Source organism: Eublepharis macularius, chromosome 14 (genome assembly GCF_028583425.1).
Source record: "Eublepharis macularius isolate TG4126 chromosome 14, MPM_Emac_v1.0, whole genome shotgun sequence".
In the NCBI taxonomy this organism is placed as follows: Eukaryota; Metazoa; Chordata; class Lepidosauria; order Squamata; family Eublepharidae; genus Eublepharis; species Eublepharis macularius.
Window position 1 is genome coordinate 48,532,876 of NC_072803.1, and position 12,184 is coordinate 48,545,059.

The window sequence follows — 12,184 nt, forward strand, 5'->3', positions numbered from 1 at the left end:
ACACACCTCCTGTAACATGGGGTAGGACACAAAGACTGTTTGAATGCTTCTCCCATTCAACTGAGAAAGTCATGTGAATACACATGGTCCCAGTGGGTATGTGGTGGAGGGCACAGGTATGCGCCTGCTTCTCTGTCATTGGAAGGGACTCGAGTTGGCCGAATTAGATCACCAAAAGAAAAAGCAGCCAAAGATTGGACAAGTGCCTTCTACTGGGAAAGGAGAGAAAGCAAAGGTAGTAGGAAGGCAGGCTAGATCTGGATGCAGTGCACACAAGCCCAAGCTACTGTAGCGTAGTGATTAAGTGGTTGGGCCCCAAATCAGCACTCCGCTGGTTTGAATCCCACCACTGCCATGAGCTCAGCAAGTGGTCTTGGGTAAGCCAGCTGTAATGTGGGGATAATAATAGCACTGACTTTGTTTACTGCTGAGTGAGGCACTAATCGGTCTAGAAGAGTGGCTTATAAGCACAGTTATTATAGGATTAGAGGACATGATACAGTATCTTTGCTGAAGCTAAGCAGGGATGAGTGTGGTCTAAGATGGGAAAGTACCTGTATATACACCACCTTAAGTAACACGATAGGAGGTGGAACATAAATGCAACCAACAAGTGGAGGCAGTTGTGGTCAGTTTTGTAACACCATGAACAAGCAGGTCTCATGAAGTAGTGGCGGTCTTCTCCCACTCCCAGGAGCATCAGCATCCTGATAAACCTCTTGGTTAAATTAAGCAGTGTGCGATCCCAGTGTGTAGCACTTGAAAAGAAGAATGATGAAGCGTCTGGGTAAGTTTACACATGAAGAAAACAAAGAAGCGAGTCCTGTCTATTCCCACACACATCACTTAACTCGCGCAGCATTTATAAATGAACAAAGTAATCCAATGTAGATGCATACAGGAAAGAAAAATAAGATCCTGGCAAGAACGTAACACAGAGCTTTAAAGATGCGCACCCTGTTGTCGTCAGATTAGAAATCAGGACTATTTACCAGAAGCCGTGCACCAAAGTGCTTCTGCAGTTCTTTACAACAAATGGTTTTGATCCAAAGGCACAGGAGTGGCCACTTCCACCATCTGAAAGCTATTGTGGTGGAAAAATTCTTTGGGTACAAGAGAGCCAGATACTTGGATTAGCCATGAAACATAGGCTTGGCCAATCAGCCAGCAGGGTGTAGTGTCTGATAAGGATCTGAGAAATCCTGGTTCAAATCCCCCCTCTACCCATAGCAGCTTGCTGAGTGACCTGGGGCCAGTTATTCTCAACATAACCTACATAACAATGGAAGAGGCAAAAATGAATTATGCCACTTGGGTCTCCATTGGGGAGGAAATCAGAGTATGAATTTAAGCAGTAGATTAGGGGGCAAAACTGTTCCTGGACTATACTGCTTCAGACAGCAGGGGGAAGAATGATTGAATGTTACTCTGCATTACAATCCCTCAAACACACTCTCTCTCTCTCTTGCTCATCGCCTAGATCTGCATCCCTGCATGCGCAGAAAAAACACACCTGCCCACAAAAGTGCTGGCAATATACTGAAAAACAAAAGGCTGCAGCAGACAGACACCAATATTACAACCTAGCCACACACATTCGAATCAAACCAAGCCCGAGCAGGATCTGGCTGGCAATTGCAGAGATTCGGGAGGCAGTGACAGATATAAGACGTGCCCGTCACCTTCTCCCACTCTGCCTGGGCCTCAGGGACTTGCCTTGATTACTTGAGCAGAGAACCAGCTGTGTGTGTTGAAGAAAGAGGTCCAGGGTGCCAAGGATTGCTTACTCTGACCTAGGTGTCAAAGAATGCACACACACACACGATAGGTTCTGATCAGATGGCTAGGCTGTACGTTCACATTTCCAAATATGAAGTATTCATTCATGTAATCTATCTGTGGTTATATGGGAGACCTTTTTGGTTTTGGACTGGTTCAGGCCAGGAAGAGCTTTGCAACATGATCTGTTGTTGGCATAGACCCTCCCGTAAGCAAGTCACTATTAGCCCAATCTTTCTCCAAAGCCTATTGTGAGGCTCGACTAGAAGACTTGTTTGAAAAACACTTGCAAGTGCACTAGGTGATTGATTGATTGCAGTTGCAAGGTTTTATAATGTTGTGAGTTCATCTGAACACTTACACCGACATCCTGTTACAAATATTTGTCTGTATGAAAGCAAAGCCAGGCCCTGCCATACCTTATGCTATAGCAGTAAAGTCCTCTCTTTGCATTCCGCAGCATCCACTTCCTGCTAATTCTAAATGGGATATTCATATTAACCCATGAGTCATCTCTATCCAAGCGTACGTCTTCCCTGCACACCCTTCCAATAATCCTTAGAGCTACCAATCAGCAACAGATGCTGGAGGTCTGTATCCTTTGTAATGAATATCTTTATAAACCTTCTGCAACTTGTTTTGCTGGGTTTTAAGACTGGGTAAATTGGAGAGCATCTGTGAGTCTTATAGTGCAATTCTATGCAGTTACACCAGTCTAAGTCAATGGAAATCAATGGATTTCTACTGGAGTAAAACTGCCATAGGGAAAAAAAATGTCACAATGGTCTCCACTCCTATTGATAGCAGCAGTAAGTCTGAGGTGAAGAGCCACAAAGGAAGTAAAGTCCTTTGTTGCCAGCCTATGAAGACTGAACAGGTGAACTGCAAAAGCTGCTATTTTAGGATTTTTTTTGTAGCCTCCATAAATTTTCAGAAAAGCTAGCTGGTTTGAGATGTTTTGCTGAGGGTTTCATCACATCGCTAAAATTAAACAAAAAGTTGCTTATCGCACTACAATCACCATTATTTAAAAGCTTCGCTTCTGCACACATAATTCTGCATATTCTCTATGATCAGGTCCATCTCTCAGCATGCCTCATCTGAAGTGACACTATTAAGGATCCAGATTGAAAATTGACTGTAATGTAAAAATAAAAATGTTCTAACCCAATAAAAATTTTTTCTAAAAATGAAGGATCCAGATTGTCACAAGTTTCATTTGTTTTAATCGGTTGTATGTCCCTAGCCTTCTCCATGGCAGACTGGGGGGAAAGCGCCGAAGTGCCCAAAGCGTTTCGTAGGTGGATTGTCTCAGAAACAACTACCTTACAAGTTAAGCCAGTATCTACCTATGTTACAGATTGGCAGACTGATGTTAAGAAATAGCAACTTGCTTAAGGCCCCCCAGTGAGCTTAGGGCAAGCTATGAAAAGTGAATTAGGGACTCTCCTAGGCTGTAAACTCATGCTCCAAACCACTACACAAACAGCTTCCATCTCCACTTCCACCTCAACTATGAAAAATCTACTCACAAAATATACAGAAGTTGATTCTTGACTATAAACTTTCCAACTAGATGAGAATGCAACCTGAAAAGTACCTAATGAGCATAAAACACACTGGAGGTCAAACCAAAATTCTCTTGTCTCCACCATCACCATCCAGCCTCAATGCTACTCAGACTGGTAGACATTTCAAAACATCGTAAGAAATAGACTAAGAAACTGAGGCTGCGCTGAGCCTTCATGAGAGAACCCCTATTTGTTCATGTCAAGAAAGAACCCGGTCTATTGTTAGGCTTGCATGCTCCCTTCCTTCTCTCTTTTTGTGCGGAAACCGTGATTGAATACATCCTAGTTTGGGAGATTGTTGGCAATTTATTATAGTACCCAAATCTGGAGGTCACAATTTCTTTCTTGCCCACTAACTGGAGCATCTGAAAACAGTTCATAACATTGTCTCAGGTATGCTCTTGGAAGGTACACCCATTTTGGAATGTCGAAAGATGTAGTGTCAGAATACATACATTGGATCTTGGAAAAAAGAGATGCATGGACCCTAGATTCTCTAGATTCTTTACTTAAACCTCCTGACCCCCTCATCCCTTCTTGAGTGCCTTTCAGGTAAACAAGCAAAGGGACTGATCTCTTGGACTCCATTCCTAATTAATTAGAAGTGCTGTATCCATTGACATTACTTGTTCCTTTGCTTTAACAGTCTTCATCATACAAGATCACAAAACATACAAGATCACAAAAAAAGCACATCTTTAAGGTCTGACACCTGTATCTTATTGCAATGGATGAGTAACAACAAAAAGATGCATGGAGTAACAAAAATTAGCTGATGATCTTTTATTCATTTTTCAGTGCTTCCGTAAAATAAATATGTTGCATAATATCAAACAGTGAGAAATAAAGCATGAAAAGCATGTAACAAAAAAAATGACACTCATGACAGTGTTTAATACTTAGCAGTTTTAGAAATAATAAAGCCTTTCATTATTTACAGGGTAGCCGACTATGGAACAAAATTTACAGCCGCCTATTTAAAAAGTACTCTGAGAGGAAGGAATTGCGAAGACTGTATTGGAAGACGTTGATTTCCATTTCTCTACTTCGCATTAAGTACCCTATTTCTGCCTCCCTCTATACAAAATTCATTCTAATTCCAATTATTATTATTTTTAAAAGTTCCTTAAATAATTATACTGGATTATGTTTGTGGATTTTGCTCCTTTTCTAATGTTGGAATAGTATCCTTTGCACTACAAGAAACATATTCAAGTAACACTTCAAATTGAAGTAGCATGTGCAAACCAAAGCTATACCCCTATAAAGAAATTCCCAGGCAGTAAAGTAAAATGTGCTAACGACCTGACAAAGGTAGGCTGGAAAGCCTGGAGCTTCTTTGAAGGGGGTGGGGTTAACATGTTTTTAGAGCCAAGGACACAGGATTATAAACCATTTTGAGCTGCACAGCCTCCCCCTTCACTGGCCCACCAGATATAAACAGGGTCCTTGAAGGGGAAAAAAATACACAGGTTTAAGGACATAACTCAATTTAATAATTCAAGATGAAAAAGAAAAAAAAATAAGCCAGACTTATTTCAGCCTTTGAAACAAATGCAGGTTTGTTTTAAAATTATTATATGAAAACTGGTTTGTTTTCTCATATATTAGCATATATCCCTACCCCAACCCCCTCCCCAAAATAATGAACAAAAACTAAAAAACAAAACCCACACTCCATTTTAGAGCATGCTGCTCATTCAGCAAAAAAAGGGAGAAAAAACCCAGACAGGACAAGTAGAAGAATTACATTTCAGGACATGATTTTTTAAAAAAATTAGAATTTGTGATCATTAAGTGCACCAGTATACAGGAGTTACGTGCTCTGAGTGAAAACGTTCCACTATTACTTGAATGTGTCTTTATTAAAAAGACCGAGTTGTTTGGATACTACTTGGAACAGAAGACCCATGTCGACAGCATTCCATTCAGCTTGCCTCAAGTTTCAAATGGGGGGAATATTCTAGCTGGCGGCCACTGTTAGCCTCTTCATGATTGTGTTGCAGAAATGTTCAGCCATAATAATTTGCATAAGACCTCCTTTTTCAAAAACAGACAAGATTTTTTCTTCCATCTTTCAGTGCTTATAAAGAACAGATACTGTTAAGTAAACTTTGTTCTGAGCAGCAAGGGACTGGGTTGAACTGGTCTGGTGCTTCTCCTCCCAGACATCAAAGCCGAGCTTAGTGTTGGCAGTTGGTACAGTACAATAGTTTGCATTATCAAATGCAGCCCCCCACCCGAGTCTAAAGGAAAAGTTAATTTTTCTTCAAGCCTGCCAAATAGCCTGATTCCCTCTCTTTCTATTGAAGTGCAGCATGTGCTAACTTTCAAAGTGATTGTTTGGGAGGGGCTAGAGAGGGGAGAAGACCTGAAGGAAAGAATGTCCCAACGTGTACCAATGAAGAACTTCAAGTAAGAGGAAATCCACTGCCTGCGATCTTGCTACATGCACCTTCCCTTGTGAAAAGCCTCTGTAGTTCGTAATGGATGTAACAGCCACTTCATCATTCATACAAAACAAAAACAAAAAAACAGAACACTGGATTTGTTCCTTCATTCTTTCCTTGCATCCAGGTTTAGAAGCCTCTTCCTTTTAAAAAAAGTGTTTATGATTCTTCACGTCTTATACCCAAATTCAAGGGGGAAAGTCATTTCTCCCCAGCAACGCAATCAACAATTGTCTCCCACAGAAACTTAGTGTCATTTGCGAGTCTGAGTCTTCTTTGGCACTGTGGGTCGCTTGGGTTGCCACAAATGGTTGTGAATCGTCAGAGCATCTACACTAACAGACATGGTTTTGGCTGGAATCAGGTTAAACTGCTTTCTGTCCGAACTGTATTTATAAAGCTTGTCGATCATTTTCTTAGTGATGCTCTTTGGCCCCGTTCCTGTCAACTTGTAGATTTCTTCCGTGTCAGGAGAGTAGCAATAAAGTGCCCTGAACTGGCAGCCAGCATCACGGAACAAAATGATGTAATGGTTGGCATCGCACTTCTCAAGCTCCTAGAGATGAAAGAGAAACATTCTCAGGCAGATTATAAACTAGACCACTGTGCTGCTGGCAACATGCCCAGTGGCTGGCCAGAAAATACTCTGCTTCTACACAGCAGCAGTGCCGCAACATGTTTTCAGTTTGCCCCAGACTACAATCCAACAGTCTGGCCACTCGAGTTTTTCAAATAAATGCCACTCTCAGTTCACCAAATGTATTGTTTTCCAATGGCTGTGGTGGACTGGGGGCTCATCTGCTGCTGTGAGAAGGCAACGGAAAGAGTGGCACTCTTTAACAGGCCCCCCCCTTGGGTCAGCTGCAGACAATACAAGCAGCTGTGTTCACAGCTTGGATTGCACTGTACCACAGATGTGCAACTGGCACTGTATTCTTGGCACTTACATTCTTTTTGGCCTCAGACATCGGATGAGGCAGAGAGCAATTAGGGAAACAAAAGGAGTGTTGAACGAAACACAGTGTGTAATGTTGACTGACGGGGCATAGCTGGCCGTTCCAATACTTGCCTCCAATATGGAGTTCTTGTGAGGTTCATTCACTTTTCCAGCAAGACAGCAGTGGGATATAGCGTTGTGGATAATCGGTTTGTTTGACTTGCTGCTGGGTTCTTTAAACAGTTTTGGACCTATTAAAAGAGAATTTCGAAACTGGCAGGTTGCTACTTGATTTAAAGGCCATTCAGGAAAAAAAGAGAATGATTATAAACCTAAGAATTTTTCAGTTTTCAAAATTTTAAATTGACAAGGCAGGAAGTAATGTTTTGTAAGGGAGACCTGGGAGTTTTAAGGGCAAGAATAACTATTACCTCTATGAAACACATACAGAATCTGTTTGACACGCTGAAACAGAAAACCAAGCCGTACATGCAGAAGCCTTCAGTTTCAGTCCTACAATCTATTTATGAAAGTAGAAGGCACTTCTGTCAGTCTGGAGGACAGCGTTTCTACTGACTCCCCTCTTTCACTGCAAACTCCTACTGTATCCCACTCTGTTTATGAGGGTCCTGAATAGACATGGGAACGATCTGAATTACAATTTCAAAAAAACCCCGATTTTGGCGTTTGCACCATCGTGACTCAGCTAATCGGTTCCGTCCACAGCAACCGATCCAGCAGTCGGGGGTTTGCTTGTTCGGGACTTGATCGGATATATCGGTTTCTGTTCAGAATTGCAGATGCTCTTGCGCCAGTAATTTATTCCAGGGGCAATGGAGCCAGGGGAATGAGCTGTGTTTGCCCACCTTCTGTCACCCTCGAAACACGAATGGAAGCCCAGCTTTCCTTGATTAGCAGGCTTCCTTCCAACCATGGAGCAGCAACCCAGGGGAGGGAGGGGGAAGGGGGTGTTCTGAAGCCATGGGCACAAAGGAAAGGCAAAAGGCAGCCCCGGAGGCTGGGAGGCCGCCCGCGCCATTCGTCTTTCCCCAGGACAAGGGGCGTGTGGGCAAGCTGGCCGCCCCTTGTCCTGGGGAAAGGCAAAAGGCAGCACGGGAGGCTGGGAGGCCGCCTGCGCCGTTCGTCTTTCCCCAGGACAAGGGGCACGCAGGCAAGCCAGCCGCCCCTTGTCCTGGGGAAAGGCAAAAGGCAGCGAGGGAGGCTGGGAGGCTGCCTGCGCCGTTCGCCTTTCCCCAGGACAAGGGGCACGCGGGCAAGCCGGCCGCCCCTTGTCTTGCGGGGCAGGTGAACAGTGTGGGCAGCCGTCGAGCCACTTGCGCTGCCGCCAGCTCCGCAGCGCACCGGGACAGCCAGCTTGCTGCATGGGCTGGGGGGGGGCGACCCAGGAGTACGCGCACGCATGTGCGTGCACGCTCAAGAGCCTGACTATGGTTGCCCTAGGTGCTTGAAACCGTAGATCCGGCCCTGGGAATGTCCCCTCCCTGAGGGGAGGTGGCTCGTTGCCGGGTTAAAAACTCCCCCCCTACTCTAAGTGTGTGTGTGTGGGGGGGGAAATGGGACTTGATCGGTTAGAATCGGTGGCCTGGGTTCGGCAGCGGCCCAGATCCACGAACGGCTTAATCGGTATTTTGGGGGGGATCGTGCCCATCTCTTGTCCTGAACACTACCACAGCCACCACCACCACGCTACCTGGAACAGGATGCAGTGGGAAGGAGAGGCAGGTAAGTCCCACTCTGCAAACTCTGCTCCATTTATGGATTTCACACATCTAAGCTCCGGAGGCTACGTTTCAGAGACCCCTTGCTTTAACGACAAAGACAGCTAAAATGTAGGAAAGTTTACCAGTATATTCAGCCACAGAAGCAATCGAAGAGGCTGTTGAGGTGTTTTCCCAATCTCTCTCCATGTTTCGACTGGCATTCCGACTCAATATGGGCAAAGATTCCATTGATTCCACTCTGTCAGAAGAACCAAAGATTACAATTCATAAGTAGCATGTCTGTATCTACCATATATTTGGCAAAAAGGCAACAGTCTGTTTTACTTTCCACTCATTCTCCCCATGCACCCTCACCAACCACCTGCATTTAGTTCTCCTTCTGAAGAGAAGCACATTCCAGAAAGGTAGCCATGTTGGTCTGTTGGAACACAACACCAGAAATTCTTAGGGTCCTTTCAAAAAACTAACAAATGTATTGTGGTGCAAGTTCTGGTGCCCCATAGCCCCCGTATTCAGAAGCACAGGGCAGTTGTCTAAATTTAGTTGTCTAAATTCACAACATGGATGTCGAAGGGGAATTTTAACATAATGGGGTCAAAAACCGAGAAGGGGAAAAATGCAAGGAAACAAGAGGCATGTCTCAATTTTGGGTACAGTAAAAAGCAAGACTTAAGGAGGAGAACAGTGACCCACTACCAAATAGCAACTTTTAACATTATTATTTTTAACATTATTTATTTATATCATCCAAGTGAGACAATTGTTCACTCCTAACACTTAGACCTTAATTACAGGGTAGCCATGACTCTCCCTCAACTATTACCTCAACTCCCTCAGCTTTCTCAAACCTATAGGCTACTTCCCAGTAAGTGCTTTCAAAACAGTTCACATTAAATATAACAGAAAAATGTAAACTGAAAACTGAAATTCTCTGTATCTTTCTAATGTGCTATTTTAACCAAGAATACATCAACTGTTAAAGACTGTCCACTCCCTCAGTCTGCCGAGCAAGGATTCTTTTCTCTCTAACGGAAAAGCTAAAAAGAAGACCCCCATGGATCCCTTCTGCTAAGGGCAGGTCTTTCCTTCAGCATGAGGAGCCTTCCACGGATGCGAGAAGAAGGCATTTCCATTAGCAGAACAGCTCTAACTTGGGCTACCCTGCCAGTCAGACGGAGTTCTGCAAGTTGCCTTAACCGCAACCATTGTTTGAAGAATTGTTTATTGGTACAGATTTTATTTATAAACCCCTTGGGAGCCAATCTGGCAAAAATATAAACACACAAATGATTTTGTGCAGAACTCACACACATAAAAATTGCTTTTCAGGGGGGCAGATGTGCAAACAGTATTTTGATTCTGGCCTAAGCTGCACCATAAAAATTCTCAACTCCTTCTTATCAACTGTTCTTACCGCTGGGAAGGTGTGCCGCCAGAATGGACACTTTCTGGCTCAGTTGTTGCTGCTGATGCTAAGGACAGGCTGGAACCAGACTGAGCACTGCTTAGATTATCAGCTGGTAAAAAAAAAGCAATATTAGGGAGAAGAAATCAGAATGCTTTGTTAAGCCAATGTGGGAAAGAAAATAGGTGCCACTGCTTACGAGTAGAAGAGCACTTAGTCCCTGAGTCACTGTAGGACTCTTCCCGATGGACAGATTTTGGCCTGGGCTTCTTGGGTTTGGATTTGGGCTTCCCAAGGCCCTGCTCTTCCAAGATCTGCTGCTGTTTCCTTCTCAGATACTCCTGTTTGATGAGCTCTCTTCGGGCTTTCTCTTCTTCCTTCCGTATTCTATCTTCTTCAGCCTTGCGACTAAAAAACCAATACTACTTTCAGTTTCTGTTGCTCTCCATTCTTCAAACAAGAGAAAAGCCATGAACTACACACACTGCTACAGGATACTATATTTACCGGGTTTCATCCCGTTTCTGTTCAACCTCTGCCTCCAGCTGTAGTTTTCGAAGTCGTGCTTCTTCGGCTTTGCGCTGCTGCTTTAAGAGGAAGGCTGCACGCTTTTTTGCCAGTTCATCTTCTGCTTTCTGCTCGTCCTGCCAAACAGAAATTCAAGTAAAAACAGAATTACTGTGGATGTGAAGGAACATCTAACACTACACGAAGCTATGAAGAAAATTCTAAGACCCCTCCATGTCCCTGAAAATAGGAAAAGAAAACTTCCTAAAATTAAGTTACTCTTTTTACATTTGCAAACAAGGGTAACCTGTTGTGTTTATAATTCCCAAACTTTAGACAATTTGTTTGCAAACCAACAACATATGCACATCAGACTCCCCTTGCCCTGGGTCAGAGTACTGGACTCCAGTCCCCTCCGTGGTCACCTTTTCCAACTTTTGGGGACATGGTGAGACTCAAAAAGGGGAGCGGGAGAGGGTACAGCAGACACCAAGGTCCTTCCCTTTCCCAGCAAATGGTCATCTCCTTTAGCTATGGGCCTTACCCTCCTTCCTTGGCTCTGTCCCTATAGGCTATATAAAGGCTGGCCATAGGACAGCCCCACCCCAGTCCCCTCCAACCACCCTCCTCCCAGCGGTGGTTTTCCACTGCAGGACAATAAGCCCATAAGGGGCCTTGTCTCATCTGGCCCTCATGAGGTCAGCCTCCTTGTTGGGCGTCACAGAGTGAGGGCACCTGATCTAGTTAATCTGGCCTCAACTGGGATGGCATTGCCGCCTCGCCTCTCATTCTAGGCATTGAATCCTGGGGCCTCAGCCCTGCCACTACAGCCGCTTTCACCCCACCCCTCTTCCTTCACCTCTTCCAGCCCCAAGTGCTGTGATGCTACTGGCAAGGACTTCTGTGGGATTGTGTTGTGTGCCCTTGCAGTGTCACCCTAGCTGCATCAGGATGGACCTGATTAGCAGGGTGCATGCCTGCTGCTGCCAGGTCATCACTGAAGACAGCAGCTTTCTCTGGCCCCCTTGCAGACCCACTGTTGATGTGTGAGGGCCAGCTGGAGATCGGCAAGCTTGCCATGTCACTCAGATCCTCCCTCTTCCTCCTTCAGCCGTGACAGCTCCCTCTGGGTCAGTGAGTGTGGCGGGAAGGGATCTGACTTCTGACAGCACACTAGACTTCAGGCATACCACAAAACAAAATCAGAAAGCACACACTGGCTTTCTGTTGTGCTTTGATCATCAAGCAGCATCACAACAAGATACTATCCAAGGCAGCCTATGCCCCAATTGAGATAACGGTGAGCTCAGAAGAGAGTCTGCATACTGCTTTTAAAAATGCAACTACAGAAGGATTCAAAGCAAGTAATGACAGAGTTAGCTCATCACTGGACACAATGTCTCTTCCCTCAGGCAGTCCCTGTCACCTCCAAGCTACATGGGACACCTATTTCTGTGTATGGGTCACTGCAAGTAGATTGCCCAAAGGGCATAATTGGTTAGATTAAGCCATTCAAAGCTTGTTGACTGTAAAGCTTCCCCTCAAATAAAAACTATTCACAGCACTTTTAACCTGCTTTTCTCCTCACAATGCAGACCTAATCTGGTCAGCAGATCCCAACCCTTTAAATTATTTGTGATATGGGCACTTTTAAAAAAAAAACATAGTACGTCAATAACCATGAAAAAGGCTCTTCCAAGATGGTCCCTGCTGCAACTTGTACAATAATTACCTAAAACAATGAGGTGCTTCTTCAAAATTATTATTTTATGCAGTTTTGATAAATAAACTAA

At 44.3% G+C, this 12,184-nt stretch overlaps 1 protein-coding gene across 1 annotated transcript in view; it reads right to left on the reverse strand.

Annotated features, from left to right (window-relative positions):
- Nucleotides 1-4,118: 4,118 nt before the first annotated feature.
- Nucleotides 4,119-12,184, reverse strand: part of CAMSAP1 (calmodulin regulated spectrin associated protein 1) — a 45,651-nt gene continuing 37,585 nt past the window's right edge. Inside the window, exons 13-18 of the mRNA XM_054998147.1 lie at nt 10,392-10,528; nt 10,084-10,292; nt 9,894-9,996; nt 8,602-8,717; nt 6,870-6,988; nt 4,119-6,356 (exon numbers count right to left, since the gene is read on the reverse strand). Coding sequence (XP_054854122.1) covers nt 6,054-6,356; nt 6,870-6,988; nt 8,602-8,717; nt 9,894-9,996; nt 10,084-10,292; nt 10,392-10,528 — 987 coding nt within the window. The 3' untranslated portion in view covers nt 4,119-6,053. The remainder of the gene's footprint in view (nt 6,357-6,869; nt 6,989-8,601; nt 8,718-9,893; nt 9,997-10,083; nt 10,293-10,391; nt 10,529-12,184) is intronic.